The sequence below is a fragment of the Ranitomeya variabilis genome, chromosome 7, assembly GCF_051348905.1.
Source record: "Ranitomeya variabilis isolate aRanVar5 chromosome 7, aRanVar5.hap1, whole genome shotgun sequence".
In the NCBI taxonomy this organism is placed as follows: domain Eukaryota; kingdom Metazoa; phylum Chordata; class Amphibia; order Anura; family Dendrobatidae; genus Ranitomeya; species Ranitomeya variabilis.
In genome coordinates, this window is record NC_135238.1 from 179,973,824 (window position 1) to 179,993,697 (window position 19,874).

At 43.8% G+C, this 19,874-nt stretch overlaps 1 protein-coding gene across 3 annotated transcripts in view; it reads right to left on the minus strand.

Moving 5' to 3' along the window:
- Positions 1 to 19,874, minus strand: part of PCNT (pericentrin) — a 117,700-nt gene that overhangs the window by 12,924 nt on the left and 84,902 nt on the right. For all 3 annotated transcript variants that reach the window (XM_077272405.1, XM_077272404.1, XM_077272403.1), the window contains 10 exons: positions 13,863 to 14,058; positions 9,823 to 10,057; positions 9,525 to 9,666; positions 8,266 to 8,982; positions 7,658 to 7,893; positions 6,835 to 6,928; positions 6,318 to 6,479; positions 5,180 to 5,335; positions 4,850 to 5,088; positions 4,518 to 4,591 (listed from right to left, as the gene is read on the minus strand). In XM_077272405.1, coding sequence (XP_077128520.1) covers positions 4,518 to 4,591; positions 4,850 to 5,088; positions 5,180 to 5,335; positions 6,318 to 6,479; positions 6,835 to 6,928; positions 7,658 to 7,893; positions 8,266 to 8,982; positions 9,525 to 9,666; positions 9,823 to 10,057; positions 13,863 to 14,058 — 2,251 coding nt within the window. The remainder of the gene's footprint in view (positions 1 to 4,517; positions 4,592 to 4,849; positions 5,089 to 5,179; positions 5,336 to 6,317; positions 6,480 to 6,834; positions 6,929 to 7,657; positions 7,894 to 8,265; positions 8,983 to 9,524; positions 9,667 to 9,822; positions 10,058 to 13,862; positions 14,059 to 19,874) is intronic.

A 19,874-nucleotide genomic window follows, 5' to 3' on the forward strand; every position in this document is an offset into this window, starting at 1 on the left:
GCATCTTAAACCAACCAGGATCTGTGTGGTACATATTCTAAAATGCTGCTGAATGAGGCCAAAGTCTGAAACCGCGATAGTGTCACGGTTCCCGCTTGACTACACATTGCGTTTTTGCATGCAAATTAAAAGCAGCTTTTTTACAGTACCAGCAAAAGCTAGGAGATTTCAGAAATCTCATACACAATTATTTTCCTGACTGAATTTGAAAACAGCTGCATGTCAATCCATTCAGCATTTTTTTTCAACCATAGAAAGCAACGAGTAAGTGCAAAAAAAAACAAAAAAAAAAAATGTTGCCAGTTTTTGGACAGTTTAGTGAAGAAAAAAAAAAGGGTGTATGCTGCTGCAACTAGGAGGCTGACACTATGCAGAACAAAAGTTAGCTCCTCCTCCACAGTATACAAGGCACCGACAGGAAGTAGGATATTCAGTTTTATCTTAGTGTCAGTAGGAGGTGGACACGGGTCTTTCACTAGACCCATATCTGCCTCAGTGTGCGTCGTTTTTTTTTTTTCAGATGGATTTTTTCCCGTTACTCCGGAGGGATACAGTGTGATTTAGTCACAACTGTATCCCCACACAGAGACTATGAGTTCGGCGTGTACTGCCACCCCGTATCATCATACGTCTAGTCGGCAGGACCCAAACCCCTAACATAGAAGCGTGTTTAGGCGATCCGGCTCCGGTCCTAGCCCCCCGTCTCCCACCAGAGCCTGTCGGTTTGTGGAGGCGAGGACGTCGCGCAAGACTGCTCTCTTGGACGTTGACATTTTCTGGAGAAGAGGTACATTTTTTTCCCCTCTCTCCCCCAGGTCCCTGCAAGAGGACGACGAGGAGGACAGAAAGAAGATCACTGGGGATTAAGATGATGATCTGGGATGGCTTATTTTCAAGAGCCCCCTTTAGATTGGGGGGTGCTAGGCTACCTTTTTTTGCGCTCCTTTAGAGCCTCCGCGCTGCTCTCTTCATCCGGGCCTAGTTTCTCTAGGGCCCCCTTCAGATTCGGGGTGCGGGACCCCCTTTGCCACACCCTTTCTTGAACATCCACGCTGCCCCCTTGGCCTGGCGGCCACTGGCTCTAATCTAAGCTTCTCTTCGGGCCTAGTACTGCCGGTGGCTCTGCCCCCCTTTCTCTGTATTTCAGGAGGGCTTCTTCCCGCCCCTATTCTCACTTCCTCTGGCAATTGCTCCGCCCACTCCTCCCAGCCACAGGCAGTGCTGCTGTCGCCATCTTGGTCCTCCTGGACCCGGCGGTTAGCTCCGCCCTTCCCTCTCAACGTTTGCTCACCCTGCTGCAGCGCGCCTTTTTTCCCCTCTGCGGAACCCCGTTTTGCCACCATTGCCTGTGTGGATCCAGAGTGTGTCCTTGTTCCTGTGGGACCTGCATCTCCTCTTCATCGCCTCTCAGCTGGGAGTAGACTATGGGACACCGGCATCTGGCTGTGAGTAGCTCTGCCCTGCAGACGGACACTCCCCTCTACATTCTCTTTCTGTCACCCAACCCTCTGGCATTACTTAGCGGGCCTGCTCACCATGCCTAATCCAAAAAGTGTCCCCGTCCTTCTGCTTTCTCTTCCTCTGCTCTGGTTAGGCATTTTTGTCTGCCCCCCCCGGGTCTTTCCCGGCGGTCTGCTTCCTCCCGATCCTCCTCTCCAGAGTCAGGTGAGGCGTTCTCGAATGCACTCAGAGGAGGATTCAGACCTGGACTCGGACCAAGCCTCTAGCATGAGAGATGCGGTCCAGAGTCTCATTGTGGCGGTTAACTAGACCCTTAGCATTAAGGATACCTCTTCGGAACCCGCAAATCAGGCTGTTTTGTTTAGACGGTCTAAACCTCCTTCCAAGGTTTTTGCTCCTCAAGGAATTGAGAATGTACTTGCCAGGGAAAGGGAGAACCCAACCAGACGCTTTCAAAGAGGAAAGTGCCTTGGCATTCTATATCCCTTTCCCTTGAACTCAATACCAACTGAACAACTTCTCCGACTGTGGACCCGCCGATTTCCAAACTGTCCACCAACACGGTCCTCGCGCTTGCTGATGGAGCATCCCTCAAGGACCAGAAATAGCAGGCAAAGGGTTTTTACCCAGGTGCACAACAGAGTAGAGTTTTGTCTCCCTCTGATTCCAAGCCTACAGCTCTACCTTCAGGAGAGGTGACAGTATAGGATATACTTCAGGACAGACTTCGGGGTGCGGCTTATTACACGGAAACATTTTTTCTGCCTAATGACCTAGACTGCAATACAAATTTGCCTCTCACCCTTTTCCAGGGTTCTCTCCATACCGATTAGTCGCAGGGTACTGAGAGCCGATTGCAGCAGTGCTATCCGCTATCCAGGTCTCAGACGCACCACCTACCAGGTACAGTACGGTAGGTTGAAACTTTTTTTTTTTTTTTTTTTTTTCAGTGGTTCAGACATGTCTTGGATTGACTGCTGCAGTAGTACTGGTGTTCTGTACTATATTCAGGTGGCTCAGATGCATTCTCCTTCACGTTCCTCACTTTCGAATGCAGCAGTACTCTATCCGCTATCCAGGATTTAGAGGAGTCACATACCTGATAAATTTAGTCGGTACCTGCTGTCTCTCCAGTAGTTCTGACGTATCCCAGGGTCTTTTGCTGCATCTGACTATGCTCCCTTCTACGCACCACTCAGTCAGTCAGAATCATATCCATTTTCACTGTTGTCTTCAGTTGTGTGGTGCCTTATACATAGGTAAGCGAGTAAACACACGTCAATCCTCCACATGGCCTAGGACGGATAGGCTCGTCCATGACGTCATAGTGAAGGATCTCCTTTTGTCAGTCAAATTTTCTTCTGGGGTCTATGTGCTCCTTCCTAGGGCCAACTTCCATGGATTTGACATACTCCACGGTTTTCACGGTAGCCTACTCTCGTCTTTCAACGCTTCCCTTCGACAGTGGTATTTTCCCACCAAGTCACAGACTCGTCAGCTTAGGGAAAAGGTTTTCCTTTAAATCCTCCTCCAGGCGTTTCCGTGACACGAGGACTAGATCCCCCAGGAGCAGTCCGTGAGGATTTTCCTCAGCATGACTCCTTGGGGATCCAAGATTGCTGAACGGAGGAGTCCATCTTTGTCTTTCAGGATGGAATCTCTTCTTTCCGTAATTGTTTCCTGAGAACCTCAAGAGCTTTTTTGTCCCATGGAAGCCTTTCTCCATGTCCTTATTTCTTCAGGACATTGGAGTTTCCTTTGTTTCGTGAGGCGCGGGTCCATTTTCATTTTATCGCCTTATCCTTCTGGCGCTCATGCTGCGCAGAGCCTTTTTGGTGGCAGCTATGCACAATCGGTGGATCACAGGTTAATTGCTCTTACTGTACCTCACCGACGTTTTCAATGCTCTGTCCATAATTCTTGATTGCCTTCCTTTTGTCCGTTTCGGACTCATCCTCTGTAACGTTCTCTCATCAGGTTACCTGGCCAGGGCGACGTGCATCCATTTGGCTAAGGCCACCCCTCCCCCTTTTCGGAACTCGGGCTGGTGCGTTTAAAGGCCCTCTGACCTTCAGGTCAGCAAATGAATCCGGTCGGCAAAAGTAGGTTTACCTGGTCAGAGCAGAGCGCCTTCTTCTGAGTTTCAGGCTCACTCTACCTGGGCAGTGGGCGCCTCCTGGCAGTTCATATAGGGCCTCCGCCCTGCACCTCTACAGAGCGATGATAGATCCTCCACATATTCGCTAATTTTTCCAGAGTCCAGGTCTTGCAGGTGAGAGAGTGGTGAATTCTCCGACCTGAGTGGCGTTGTCTGATGTTCCCTCCCCTTGGGTACTGCTTTGGGATGTCCCATAGTTTCCTGTGTCCCCCAATGAAGGCTCCGAGAAACAGATTTTACGGTAAGCAACCAAAAATCCTGTTTCTCACCTGAGCATATCTGGGTGAAGTGTCACTGGATGCGCTGCTGATACTTATATCCAACGAATATTTTCCTTGAAAACTTTATTTTAGCAGGTTTACAAAGTCAACACAGGACCTCTTCATCAAGACAAAAACCTAATGTTGGCCTTGAAACATGTTGACTTTGCAAACCTGCTAAAATAAAGCAAGTTAAAATAAATAGAGAGTGTCACAACGCATCCGGTGACACATCACCTCAGATATGTTCTCTCAGTCCTTTGGACTCGTGTCCTGCCACAGCTGATATATGCATTTGATACATGTTGTTTTGTTTCAACACCACCAGGTGAGCAGATCCATGTTGGTTTCTGTATTGTTTAAACATTTAAAACCCTATTATGCGCTCTTCCTTTTCCCAGTTTTTCTTATCTTCATCTGAGCATGGCTGATTGCATTACTACAGTTTAATTAAATTAGTGATATGCGTGAAAGTAAACAATGCCCTACCAACTCAATGCCCTATATTTTTATTATTTTTTTTTACTGCAAGAGATCAGGTTTTTGCTGCAGAAAAAAAAAAAAAAAAAGGGTGGCAAAAAAGTGCGAAAGTAACCTTACAGTACAACAGTAGACTAGCCATTTTATAATATTGTTACCTTGGCGAGTCCCTGGATCATCACCACTACTCTTCCGATTCACTTTATGCCATTTTCTAACCAAGAACTTTAGCCTGGGGAATAAATAAAAAAAATCCGACTTCAGTAAATGCAAAGCGGCCACGACAAAATGTACAACAAAACATCTATGCACAAGGACTTAAGCCTGATTAACAATAGGACAAGTCAAGAGAAATCCAACAAGAAAATAAAAACCTCCATTAAAATGCTTCCGTGAAGCACTACATCTTTTTTGAGCAACCAGCATCTGTTAACACAAATGCTAAAGATATTAAGTTTTTGGTCGAGAAATATCTTGGTAAATTGTGTACCTGGAAATGGCGATTACGGCCCTTACAGCGGACCGAAACTTGCCAAGGCCAGTCTTGCATTTGCCGTGAATCTGGAGGTCTGCAGGAGAAGGATATACCCCCATGCGTGCAATTAGAGACAGAGTTGCCTTTTCACAAGCTTGAAAGCCTCCAAGAAGAAGGAGCAAGTATTTCTTCTGGTAGACTAAGGCTTTACGGAAGCTTTCAGCTCTCAGGTATTTTCGGTAGAGACGTTGCATCTAGATAAAAATATTGAGTATATTTTAGGCTCATGTGCACTGATCGAACAGCACTATTGGACTCTTCGCTTCCAGAAAATGGACAATTCACCTTGGAATTGGGAACATCTTGCAATGGCCGGTTTTCCAGAGTGGCTTTGCCCAGTTCGGATTCAGCGTGTTTTAATGCAACCTGTAACAGTCGCTTTTCCCGGAGCCATACGGCACGTTCTGCCTCCAGGACTGAGTCTACAACATCAGTGTGCACCTAAAGTAAAAAAAAAAAAAAAAAAAAAAAAAAAGTAGATAAACTATTTTACAGTTACAGACAAGTAAACCAACTTCAGTCAATAGTATGTGGCTACTGCAGTGTGGAGGTTGCCCTACAAGTCTCACAAAAAAATCCTAGAACTCCCTAAAAAGGTTTTATACCTTTTTTTTTTTAAATTGAGAAACTAAGGACACAGTGTCCCCATTATCCCTCCCAAGAAGTATGAGCACACACCCCACTACACTGTTGAGACCCTGCTTATAGAAGAAAAGTGGTACAAGAGCACCAGCGCTCCTGTCACTCTCCAGCCCAAGTTCCATTCGCCCCCTTACTAGAGAGGCAACATTGAAGGGGACTTAAGGTACCTTCACACGAAACGACTTTACAACGAGAACGACAACGATCCGTGACGTTGCAGCGTCCTGGATAGCGATATCGTTGTGTTTGACACGCAGCAGCGATCTGGATCCTGCTGTGATATCGCTGGTCGGAGCTAGAAGTCCAGAACTTTATTTGGTCGTCAGATCGGCGTGTATCGTCGTGTTTGACAGCAAAAGCAACGATGCCAGCAATGTTAAACATGGAGCTAACGACCTGTGAGAACGATAAGTGCGTCACCGCTACGTCACAGGATCGCTCCTGCGTCGTTCTGGAGCTGCTGTGTTTGACATCTCTACAGCGATGTAAACAGCGACGCTGCAGCGATCAGATCGTTGTCGTTCTCGTTGTAGAGTCGTTTCGTGTGAAGGTACCTTTACCCTGCAACAGAAGCCAAAGACAAGAGGATTGTAGAAGGATTAGGAATGTTTAATATTCAACTTTATTAAATAAATAACTTTTATATGACGGTTTATTTCCATCTAAATTTGCACTGCAGCCCCTTGATCATCAGAACTGGTGGGGTCCCAGTTTGTGAGTGAAAAACTCTTGTGGATTTCCAAAGTAAAACATTGATTTATTTATTTATTTTACACTGTACCTGATCTTTGTTTTTTTGAAGCAACTCCTGGTGGGTCTTGGCCAGTTTAGATAGTTGACTTTTCAGTTCTAACTTATCTTTTGTTAGCTGTGCTACCGAATCTGCAAGTTTCTCATTCTCACGGTTTAATACATCAGTCACCCCGGGTGATGACTGGGCTGGCTGATTAAGGAAGCAGAGACGAGATCAAAGTTAATTCTTAACTATCTAAAAAAGCTGAAACTGCAGCATTCATTAACATTCACATCTTTAGATCAATTGACAAGAGCTTGCCTCAAAAGGACACCATTATTCCACATGGATGTCATAAGGAATCAGCTAACCAAAAAAAAAAAAAAAGCAGCTTTTCTTTGGTGGAGCTGGCCCATCATGTATTACCAAGCTACTCAGTCATTAATTTGAATGGCCAGATGGCAATACTGCATTGCTGCAAGGAATATGTAATTGCCAGCAGTGGCAGACTCGGGATCTTTAAAGTCAGAGAACATCCAGCTATTGGAGAGCAAATACTACTAACCTGTACATATCCGGTCTGTATTTCAGACTTCAGCTCTGACAGAGACTCCAACAACTTTGTCACTTCAGCTTCACTTGGGAAAACTTCATTTGTTCTGGGGTGGGAAAAGAAAAAGAAGAAAAAAAAAAAAAAAAAAGGAGTGCAATATTAATGAATCAACTCCATAGCTAAAAATATACTGCCAACCTACCATGGTCCACCTTCCAAGTATTCAATTCTGTCAGTGGGATTTTACTAGAGACCCCGATTCCAGTGAGATGTCACTTAATGGGCTGCTTACTATAGTCCCAACAAAAATGTATACTGCAGAGGAGGAGCTAACTTTTTTGTATTAACTTAGTGTCAGCCTCCTAGTGGCAGCAGCATTATGGAGAAATTCAGCTCTATCAGCAGGATTTTATTACTATAGGACTAGTTGTCTGGTGCCATCTAGTCCTTCTGGCTGTGTTCAACCCCGTCCCACCACTGACTGGCACCTTTCTGCCTATCTAGTGTACACAACTGCCAATCAGTGGTGTGGGCAGGATTACATAGAGGTCAGCATTCATAGAACTGCTAGATCTGCAGTAGAGAAAACCATGATTTTTTTCAAATCAGCACCAAGCAGCCCAGTAAGTGACATTACTGGAATCAGGGGCTCTGTCACTACAACACGCTTTTCTCAGTTTACATAGCAAAATCCAAGTGCTTGATTACCTTAAACTGCTTCATAAGCGGCTCAAAAATAACAGCAGATATGGGCTGGCAATGTGCTTTCACCAATTTATTTACATGTATTTCTATCTCTACAGCGCTGATGACCTTTTTATCCAGTGAGGCTTACCGGATACTCTTGTTCTGCACCCATTTCTTCACTTGAAGCACAATGTGAAACAACTGCTGCCATACTCTTTGCATGTTGGCGATTAAGGAAGCGTAATTTTTAGTAGGGGTACAGCTGTCAATCCAGAGTCTGCTCTTTCGGGATGCTAGGGCACGTTCTTGTTCTTCCAGGTCTGCCAGCATTTGCTGAAGTTCTTGGATACGCCGCTTGTCTCGTTCATGTTGTAACTGTAAGTCCTGTTTAAAAAAAACAAACAAAAAAAACAAAACACAATCTATGAACCCAACATGGTCTCCTTCTACTGCAGAATACACAAGTGCCATCTTTACAAAGTCTTCTTTCTTTGTCTACAGAACACCTACTGATCGATACAGTAACCTCCACAATTCTGGCCTTCACCCCAAATAAGACGAGCAAGAAATTTATAAAGGAAGATGGGACAGAACTCTATGGGCGAGCAATCTGATTTTGTTGATGTTGTTAAATGGAAATGTAGATGTTTGGGGTGTAAAAATACTATTAAGAAAGGTGATCTGCGCATGAAGGAACTGAAATATTTGTAATACTTTCATCATACAGCTACATAACATACCACCTCAGCCGCTCACCATTATTTGACGTTCCTGCTCTTCTACGCGCGCTTTACTTGTTTCGGTTTGTTTTATTCCTTTTGACTGTTGCTCAAGTTCTTTCACCCAGGTTCTTTCCTTTTCTTGAAGGCTCAAAACTTGAGCTTGGTACTGATCACGCTCCTTCTGCAGGCGAAGCTCACGCTCTCGCTGCTGGTCCAAAACACCGTCCAGTTGTTGTTTCTGACTCTGTAAAGACTCCAAGAGTGCTCGCAACTTGACTCCAGCCTCTCGTTCTTTTTGCATTTCCTCGCGGCAGACTTGCAGGTCAGATTCGAGTTGGCGTTTGGCATGGACGGCCTGCTGCTGGGTCTTTTCTATCATGGCAGCAAGGTCTCTAGCACGCTTCCTTTCATCTTTCAATTCACACTGTGATGCAAGAACCAGTTTGTGCTCCTGTTGCCTTTCCTCTTCGATTTTGGACAATTCTTGAGCGTGCTGTTGTCTAACCTGCTCGAGAACACCACGCTCCAGAGTCAAGGTATTTACAAGGCTTAATGAATGCTGCTTTTCCTTCCCCAACTCCTTAATGGTCTCTGACAATTTTCCATGTTCCTGAGCAAGAAGAGCTTTACAGCGAGACTGTTCTATTTCAAGTTCTTTCTTAAGATTGCTACATAATGTTTGCTCTTGAGAGAGCGCTGCTGACATTTTGGCCTTTAGCATTTTATGCTCTTCAAGAGACAGCGAGACCTCCTGATTAAAGAAGAAATAAGACAAGGGAGAGAATAAAAAAAAACGCTAAGACCAGGAAACATGCAATAGGCACAGTTTTACGTGGTTTCTCAACATTTTAATTCATCACTTATCCACTCGCTTAGATTCCATATGTATTCTCATGGAGTGGACAGAATACTCATTCAGTCACCACTCCACATAATTGCTCCCTACAGCGGCAATCTACAGGTGAAACAGTCCTAGCAATGCTCGCTAGACACCAGCAGTCGGACCGCCAAAAATGTGATCAACGCCAATTGCCATATTTCACAATTCACTTATGAACCACAATGCTTGAACTGACTGCAGGGGACATGACCTCCAGACTTGAAGTTACAGCTTCATTGGCATCTATGAATTTGCAAGTTTGGGTAAATACACACGGTCAACCTGGGCATTGTGATACATATGTGAGCTGTGAAATACGGCTGTTTGAACCAGAGCAGAATGTTTATCATTTATACTAGGAACAAATCCTAAATGTTTTAAAAAAAAAATGTTTGTGTTTATTTAAGCCTCACCTGCAAGGATTTCTCATTCATTTCCAAAGTTCTTTGAATGTGAGACTTCGCCTTGTCAGATCTCTGTCTTTCTGCCTGGCTTTCAGTTTCAATAGTCTTTATATAAGCAGACAGTGTCTTTTCTTTATTTTCTAGTTCCTCTCTAAATGAGGGGAAAAAATTATGTATATCATATCTATTACCACAAATAAGACAGAAGTAATAGAATTATCAAGTTAATCGGAGGGGAAAATTTTGCTTGAATCAGTTAAACAAAACCAAAAACCAGATCTCTAAATGGAACCCTATAGAATCACACCTTAGTTTAGAGGTTTCCATGTGAATCTCTTTCTGCAGCTCCTTGTGTGATTTTCGGAGACTCTCCATCTCCAGTGCCTTATCCTCCAGCTCAGAACGAAAATGGGAGACCGCTGCCTGTTCCTGGAGTAAGAGTTTGTACTGCTCTGTTGCTCGTTCCTTCTCCCTTACCAGGGATCCTTTAACATCTTCAGCAATGGAAGCTTCCTGCTGTAGCTTGTACTCCAATAACTCAACTGAAAGATATAGAAGATATCAAACACATCAGCAGCCGGCCAAATGTGGCAGCAGATCAGAGCCTAACTCTACTTAACAATAAATTGGGTTGGACTCCAGTCCTCCAATCTTGGCTAGCCACTTCAAATCATACTCACTGGGACATGAATAGAACTATGGATCAATTTTTGGCTTGGTCTTCTAAATGTATAGATACTTTGAATGGAATCTGTCACCAGTATTTTGTAATTTAATCAGAGCAGCATAATGTAGGGGCAGAGACCTAAATTCCAGTTACGTGTCACTTGCTCAGGAGCTTTCTCTAGTTTCAACACAATCAGTGTTTATCAGCAGATTACCGCTTGTGGACTAGGCGTCCTGTGCAGGGAAGTCCAGCTAATCTGTGTAACCCCGCCCCAAACACTGAATGTTAGCAAGGTGCCAATCAGGGATGTGGGCGGGGTTATACACATCTCAGCATTCATAGCGGTGCTACATCTACAGCAAAGGAACCATGGATTTTACCAAAACGGCATAAACCAGAACAGTAAGTGATTACAGCACTGGAATCAGGCAGATCCATCTACCAAATTTGTATCTCTCTGGTTATGACTACCTACTGGTAGTAAAGCTGGTAGACAGTACTACAGCTACATTTGTAACATCAGTAAACATATATTTGGTTAAGGCTATCCAAATCATTGGGTGAGGCAGGCCTACCAGACTGTCACATTTATCATGAGGTAGCAGTTTTAGTGCATATTTTAATTTGGAGACAGCGGCTCATCTATAATGGGCCCCCCGGATATCGCAATGCCCCATATGGCACTTTATATGAACTACACTAATCATTTGCAATTTCTGGGTTGGAAATCATAATCAGTTGCGCCTTGGCTCATATGTTGATAGATGAGAAATTGACTTATTATAAAAAGGAGTGTTTTCAAGCGGTCTATTGAGCAGCTCAGAACTATGCAGTCTCTTTACATTCTAGTTTCTGGTAGGACGGGCACTCCTACTTGAGTGAGTTCTGGTGAGCAGCAGTTTCAGCAAAACTCAGCACAAGTTCTGCTTTAGCACATTCAGCCATCAGTGGCTTGTTCTGGGTCTACTTGGTTCTCACCATATTTCCACACACAGGGCATTTGAACAAGCACACGGCTCCAGACAGTAGACAGAGTAGTGATGCTTGGTGTCTGGGGTTGTGACTCTACAGGATTGATAAGAGCAAGATGGAGTGGAAATTAAGGGAGGTGAGCAGATGCTGTGTAGAAATCATTGGGGAGGAGACAGCTGACTGGTATTTTAGGGGTTAACCTCTCTTTGAATGTAACTACTCCACACTCTAGGCCAGAATCTGGGCACACACTAGTGACCAAGCTCCATGGAAACCAACAGTATACAGTTGTGGCCAAAAGTATTGACACCCCTGCAATTCTGTCAGATAATACTCAGTTTCTTCCTGAAAATGATTGCAATCACAATTTTTTTTTTTTATACTCATTTAATTTGTCTTAAATGAAAAAACACAAAAGAGAATGAAGCAAAAAGCAAAACATTGATCATTTCACACAAAACTCCAAAAATGGGCCAGACAATAGTATTGGCACCCTCAGCCTAATACTTGGTTGCACAACCTTTAGCCAAAATAACTGCGACCAACCACTTCCGGTAACCAATGAGTTTCTTACAATGCTCTGCTGGAATTTTAGACCATTCTTCTTTGGCAAACTGCTCCAGGTCCCTGATATTTGAAGGGTGCCTTCTCCAAACTGCCATTTTTAGATCTCTCCACAGGTGTTCTATGGGATTCAGGTCTGGACTCATTGCTGGCCACCTTAGAAGTCTCCAGTGCTTTCTCTCACACCATTTTCTAGTGTTTTTGAAGTGTGTTTTGGGTCATTGTCCTGCTGGAAGACCCATGACCTCTGAGGGAGACCCAGCTTTCTCACACTGGGCCCTACATTATGCTGCAAAATTTGTTGGTAGTCTTCAGACTTCATAAAGCCATGCACACGGTCAAGCAGTCCAGTGCCAGAGGCAGCAAATCAACCCCAAAACATCAGGGAACCTCCGCCATGTTTGACTGTAGGGACCGTGTTCTTTTCTTTGAATGCCTTTTTCTCCTGTAAACTCTATGTTGATGCCTTTGCCCAAAAAGCTCTACTTTTGTCTCATCTAAACAGAGAACATTCTTCAAAAATGTTTTAGGCTTTTTCAGGTAAGTTTTGGCAAACTCCAGCCTGGCTTTTTTATGTCTCAGGGTAAGAAGTGGGATCTTCCTGGGTCTCCTACCAGACAGTCCCTTTTCATTCAGACACCGACGGATAGTACGGGTTGACACTGTTGTACCTTCGGACTGCAGGGCAGCTTGAACTTGCTTGGATGTTTGTCGAGGTTCTTTATCCAACATCCGCACAATCTTGCGTTGAAATCTCTTGTTAATTTTTCTTTTCCGTCCACATCTAGGGAGGTTAGCCACAGTGCCATGGGCTTTAAACTTCTTGATGACACTGCACGGTAGACACAGGAACATTCAGGTATTTGGAGATGGACTTGTAGCCTTGAGATTGCTCTTGCTTCCTCACAATTTGGTTTCTCAAGTCCTCAGACAGTTCTTTGGTCTTCTTTCTTTTCTCCATGCTCAATGTGGTACACACAAGGACACAGGACAGAGGTTGAGTCAACTTTAATCCATGTCAACTGGCTGCAAGTGTGATTTAGTTATTGCCAACACCTGTTAGGTGCCACAGGTAAGTTACAGGTGCTGTTAATTACACAAATTAGAGAAGCATCACATGATTTTTCGAACAGTGCCAATACTTTTGTCCACCCCCTTTTTTATGTTTGGTGTGGAATTATATCCAATTTGGCTTTAGGACAATTCTTTTTGTGTTTTTTCATTTAAGACAAATTAAATGAAGATAATAACAAAAAATTTGTATTTGAAATCATTTTCAGGAAGAAACTGACTATTATCTGACAAAATTGAAGGGTTGTCAATACTCTTGGCCACAACTGTATTATGCAAGATAAAAGCACTCATTGCAGTACTACAACTACAGCAAATAGAAAAAGCAAGTAATTTGCAAACTTGCTTACTTTTTAATGCCAACTAAAGCAATTTATTAATTTGAGAATACCTTTTTAAATCCCTATAAGCTCAGTGATGTGATTCCAATTTATCTTGGCTAATGTATGAACAGTTGCTCTACCTCTTTTACTTAAAACGGATTTCTGATTATTTGTCTATAACACTTCCATGGTGCCCACTATGAATACATCAGCTCTTCCTGCAAAGCAGTATCTAACTGAACACCCTTTCTCCGCTATACCCATATGTGCAGAAGGCAACGTTTCAGCTCCACGGAGCCGCCATTGCCTGTTGCACATATGGCTTATTAAAAGTTTCAGACTGTGATAGATTTCCATTGAGTGCAGTCTACTCCCCCTCCCCCATCATTTCACAGAGTAATTAGGAAAACAAATCAAAGCACCATCAAACTACATTACTGTCCATCATCTAAGGTACTCGATCACGTTGGTGATCCCCAGACAATGGAGGACCAACATGGTGTCTTTTGAAAGGGTCACTGAACCTCACATTGTTTTTCTTAAATTCTACTAACAAGTCACATTCTTAATTTCTGAGTTGTTCAAGTAGTAAATATGACCCATTACTGTATTTGAGCAATTGTCTGGAAATTACTCTTTGCTATTCATTATTGTATACTGAGAGGCAACATACAGCCTTACATAGAGGCCTTACGTGTCTAATCTGTACTTCTGCTTCCAGTGTAAGAGCTATAAAGACCATTTACTCACCTTGTCTGCGTAGTTGGTGTTCTCTGGTATGTCCTTTTTCCTCAGTGCTGGTAAGAGTATCTTGCAGTTTTTGAAGTTTTTCCTGATTTTGTAGATGAGCCATACGCAATTGTGATCGAAGGTCCTGAATTTCAGAGAGCAAGCTGCTACGATCAACAGCAAGAACATGCTCGAGGACTAGACGTTTCTGCTCCTCCTGCAAAAAGCATTTTAAACTTTAACAGTACCTATTTTTTTGTGTTTTTTTTTTTCTGTTTTCTTCGCCGGCTGGAGGGGTAGTCAAGATTTTGATACCCCCACTTATTCAAATATATATATAAAAAAAAAAAAAAAAAAAAAAAAAAACACACACACAACACTCAGCAGTTTCACATGGGTTGTGTGTACAGGCTCACAGGTTTTCTGTACGTAAATAATGCTGGCGGCTGCACCTCTGCCTCTTGAGCAGCACACAGCAGAATTTTTTTTTTTTTTTTTAAATCTTATCAATTGCCGGATCCCCACTTCTAGTTATGACATGATAGAAAAGTAGTAGCTACTAAGGGTAACCGGTCATTAAATTCATGCTACCCAAAACACAGGCATCATATATCAGAGCCTGGGTCGGCAATTGCAGCTGTGAAGAAACCAGATTCTATCCTAATTTCCCAGACAACCATGTTTTGCAATAACAAAAGAGCTGGCTTTTTATCTGTATATTGGCTTGTGAATTTAAGTGTTTATGTCTGGTGGGTCAAGAAGACAGACTTGCCCACTGATATACTATCTAACATACTGTGTAAAGGCCCCGTCTCACATGGCGATTTACCAACGATCACGACCAGCGATACGACCTGGCCGTGATCGTTGGTAAGTCGCTGTGTGGTCGCTGGGGAGCTGTCACACAGACCGCTCTCTCCAGCGACCAACGATCAGGGGAACGACTTCGGCATCGTTGAAACTGTCTTCAACGATGCCGAAGTCCCCCTGCAGCACCCGGGTAACCAGGGTAAACATCGGGTTACTAAGCGCAGGGCCGCGCTTAGTAACCCGATGTTTACCCTGGTTACCAAAAAAAACAAACAGTAAAAAAACAAACAGTACATACTCGCCTTTCGGTGTCCAGGTCCCTTGCCGTCTGCTTCCTGCTCTGACTGAGATCCGGCCGTACAGTGAGAGCAGAGCGCAGCGGTGACGTCACCGCTGTGCTCTCACTTCTCACTGTACGGCCGGCAGTCAGTGAGAGCAGGAAGCAGACGGCAAGGGACCTGGACACCGAAAGGCGAGTATGTACTGTTTGGTTTTTTTTACATTTACGCTGGTAACCAGGGTAAACATCGGGTTACTAAGCGCGGCCCTGCGCTTAGTAACCCGATGTTTACCCTGGTTACCAGTGAAGACATCGCTGGATCGGTGTCACACACACCGATTCAGCGATGTCAGCGGGGCCTCAACGACCAAAAAAAGGTCCAGGCCATTCCGACACGACCAGCGATCTCGCAGCAGGGGCCTGATCGCTGGTACGTGTCACACATAGCGAGATCGCTATGGAGGTCGCTGTTGCGTCACAAAACTTGTGACTCAGCAGCGATCTCGCTAGCGATCTCGCTATGTGAGACGGGGCCTTAAGTCTGTAATAGTGACTGTACATTGAGTGGGTTAAGCTTTGTTTATTGATGTGTGCTTATATGCTAATAGTGCTACTTAACCCCTTCGCGCCATTCGCCGTACTAGTACGGCGCTGCCGGCACTGCATTTGTGCCAGCCGCAGTACTAGTACGGCAGACCGATCACCGCGGTCTCGCGCTGAGCGCAGCTGTGATCGGGTGCGGGTGTCAGCTGTATATGACAGCTGACACCCCGCAGCAATGCCCACGATCGGCGCTATCGCCGATCGCGGGCATTTAACCCCTCTGATGCCGCTGTCAATAGTGACAGCGGCATAGAGGTGGATCGCGCAGGGATGGCGGCTCCCTGCGCTCTCCCACCGAGGCAACGCGATGAGATCGCGCTGCTCCGGTGACCTGGAAGGAGTCCCCGGATCCAAGATGGCCGCGGGACTCCTTCCGGGTCATTTACTGACCTGGCTTGCCGGCGCCTGCTGAGAGTTCCTAATAGCAGGCGCCGGCAAGCCTCTGTAACGTGCCTGTCAGATCGTTGATCTGACAGAGTGCTATGCACACTGTCAGATCAACGATCTGATCTAAAACAGTGATGTCCCACCCTGGGACAATGGTAAAAAGTTAAAAAAAAAAAGAAAAAAAAATAAAATACAATGTATAAAAAATAAAAAAATCCCCAAATAAAGAAGAAAAAAAAAACATTTCCCAGTAAATCCATTTATTTTTGTAAATAAAAAAAAAACAATAAAAGTACACATATTTGGTACCGCCGCGTCCGTAACGACCCGCTTTATAAAACTATCCCACTAGTTAACCCCTTCAGTGAACACCGCAAAAAAAAAAAAAAACACAAGGCAAAAAACAACGCTTTATTATCATACAGGCGAACAAAAAGTGGAATAACACGCGATCAAAAAGACGGATATAAATAACCATGGTACCGTTGAAAACGTCATCTTGTCCCGCAAAAAAAAAAGCCGCCATACAGCATTATCAACAGAAAAATAAAAAAGTTGTAGCTCTCAGAATAAAGCGATGCAAAAACAATTATTTTTTGTATATAAAATAGTTTTTATTGTGTAAAAGCGCCAAAACATAAAAAAAATTACATAAATGAGGTATCGCTGTAATCGTACTGACCTGAAGAATAAAGCTGCTTTATCAATTTTACCACACGTGGAACGGTATAAACGCCCCCCCCCTAAAAGAATTTCAGGAATTGCTGGTTTTTGTTCATTCCGCCTCCCAAAAATCGGAATAAAAAGCGATTAAAAATGTCATGTGCCCGAAAATGGTACCAATAAAAACGTCAACTCGTCCCGCAAAAAACAAGATCTCACATGACTCTGTGGGCCAAAATATGTATAAATTATAGCTCTCAAAATGTGGTGATGCAAAAACTATTTTTTGTAATAAAAAGCGTCTTTTAGTGTGTGACGGCTGCCAATCATAAAAATCCGCCAAAAAAAACGCTATAAAAGTAAATCAAACCCCCCTTCATCACCCCCTTAGTTAGGGAAAAATAATACAATTTTAAAAAATGTATGTATTTCCATTTTCCCATTAGGGTTAGGGCTACGGTTAGGGCTAGGGTTAGGGTTGGGGTTAGGGCTAGGGTTAAGGTTGGGGTTAGGATTTCAGTTAGAATTGGGGGTTTCCACTGTTTAGGCACATCAGGGGCTCTCCAAACGCGACATGGCATCCGATCTCAATTCCAGCCAATTCTGCTTTGAAAAACTAAAACAGTGCTCCTTCCCTTCCGAGTTCTCCTGTGCGCCCAAACAGTGGTCCCCCCCAACATATGGGGTATCAGCGTTCTCAGACAAGTTGGACAACAACTTTTGGGGTCCAATTTGTACTGTTACCCTTGGGAAAATAAAAACGTGGGGGCTAAAATATCATTTTCGTGGAAAAAAAAAAGATTTTTTATTTTCACGGCTCTGCGTTATAAACTGTAGTGAAACACTTGTTGGTTCAAAGTTCTCACAACACATCTAGATAAGTTCCTTGGGGGTCTAGTTTCCAATATGGGGTCACTTGTGGGGGTTTCTACTGTTTAGGTACATCAGGGTCTCTGCAAATGCAACATGACGCCTGCAGACCAATCCATCTAAGTCTGCATTTCAAACGGCGCTCCTTCCCTTCCGAGCTCTGCCGTGCGCCCAAACAGTGGTTCCCCCCCATATATGGGGTATCAGCGTACTCAGGACAAATTGGACAACAACTTTTGTGGTCCAATTTCTCCTGTTACGCTTGGGGAAAAAAAAATTGCGGGCTGAAACATCATTTTGTGGAAAGAAAAAATGATTTTTTTAATTTTCACAGCGCTACATTCTAAACTTTAGTGAAACAATTGGGGGTTAAAAGTGCTCACCACACATCTAGATAAGTTCTTTAGGGAGTCTTCTTTCCAAAATGGGGTCCATTGTGGGGGGTTTCCACTGTTTAGGCACGTCAGGGGCTCTCCAAAGGCGACATGGGTTCCGATCTCAATTCCAGCCAATTTTGCATTGAAAAGTCAAACGGCGTTCCTTCCCTTCTGAGCTCTGCCATGTGCTCAAACAGTGGTTTATCCCCATATATGAAGTATCAGCGTACTCAGAACAAATTGCACAACAACTTTTGAGGTCCAATTTATCCTGTTACCCTTGGGAAAATAAAAAATTTGGGGTAAAAAGATCATTTTTTGTGAAAATTAATATTAATTTTTTTTTACGGCTCTACATTATAAACTTCTGTGAAGCACTTGGAGGTTCAAAGTGCTCACCACACATCTAGATTAGTTCCTTAGAGGGTCTACTTTCCAAAATGGTGTCACTTGTGCGGGTTTCTACTGGTTAGCCACGTCAGGGGCTCTCCAATCGAGCCATGGGTTCCGATCTCAATTCCAGCAAATCTTGCATTGAAAAGTCAAATGGCGCTCCTTCCCTTCCGAGCTCTGCCATGTGCCCAATCAATGGTTTACCCCAACATGTGGGGTATCAGCGTACTCAGGACAAATTTTATAACAACTTTTGTGGTCCAATTTCTCCTGTTACCCTTGGTAAAATAAAACTAATTGGATCTGAAGTAAAAATTTTGTGAAAAAAAAGTTAAATGTTCAATTTTTTTGAAACATTCCAAAAATTCCTGTGAAGCACCTGAGGGGTTAATAAACTTTTTGAATGTGGTTTTGAGTACCATGAGGGGTGCAGTTTTTAGAATGGTGTCACTTTTGGGCATTTTCTGTCATATAGACCCCTCAAAGTCACTTCAAGTGTGAGGTGGTCCGTAAAAAAAATGGTTTTGCAAATTTTGTTGCAAAAATGAGAAATCGCTGGTCAACTTTTAACCCTTATAACTCCCTAACAAAAAAAAACTATGTTTCCAAAATTGTGCTGATGTAAAGCAGACATGTGGGAAATGTTGTTTATTAACTATATTATGTGATATAACTCTCTAATTTAAGAGCATAAAAACTAAAAGTTTGAAAATTGCTAAATTTTCATAATTTGACAATTTTTTGTTTTTTTCACAAATAAATCCAAGTCATATTGAAGAAGTTTTACCACTATCATGAGGTACAATATGTCACGAGAAAACACTGTCAGAATCACCAGGATCCGTTGAAGCGTTTCGGAGTTATGACCTCAAAGTGACAGTGGTCAGAATTGTAAAAATTGGCCCTGTCACTTAAGGTACCTTCACACTAAGCGACTTTGCAGCGATAACGATAGCGATCCGTGACGTTGCAGCATCCTGGATAGCGATATCGTTGTGTTTGACACGCAGCAGCGATCTGGATCCCGCTGTGATATCGCTGGTCGTTGCTGAAAGTTCAGAACTTTATTTGGTCGTCAGATCGGCGTGTATCGTTGTGTTTGACAGCAAAAGCAACGTCGCCAGCGATGTTTTACAATGGTAACCAGGGTAAATATCGGGTTACTAAGCGCAGGGCCGCGCTTAGTAACCCGATATTTACCCTGGTTACCATTGTAAAAGTAAAAAAAAAAAAACAGTACATACTCACCCTCTGATGTCTGTCACTTCCCCCGGTGTCCGCGCTGCTGCTCAGAGCTTCCTGCACTGACTGTCAGTGCCGGCCGGAAAGCAAAGCACAGCGGTGACGTCACCGCTCTGCTGTTAGGGCCGGCGCTCACATAGTGCAGGGAAGAGGACGCCGGGGGACGTGAATGTAAGTATGTAGGGTTTGTTTTTTTACATTTCCACTGGTAACCAGGGTAAACATCGGGTTACTAAGCGCGGCCCTGCGCTTAGCAACCCGATGTTTACCCTGGTTACCCGGCGACTTCGGCATCGTTGGTCGCTGGAGAGCTGTCTGTGTGACAGCTCTCCAGCGACCACACAGCGACGCTGCAGCGTTAGGTGAAAACAGGCTTCGGGGTGAAGGGGTTAATCCCATCACCATTGT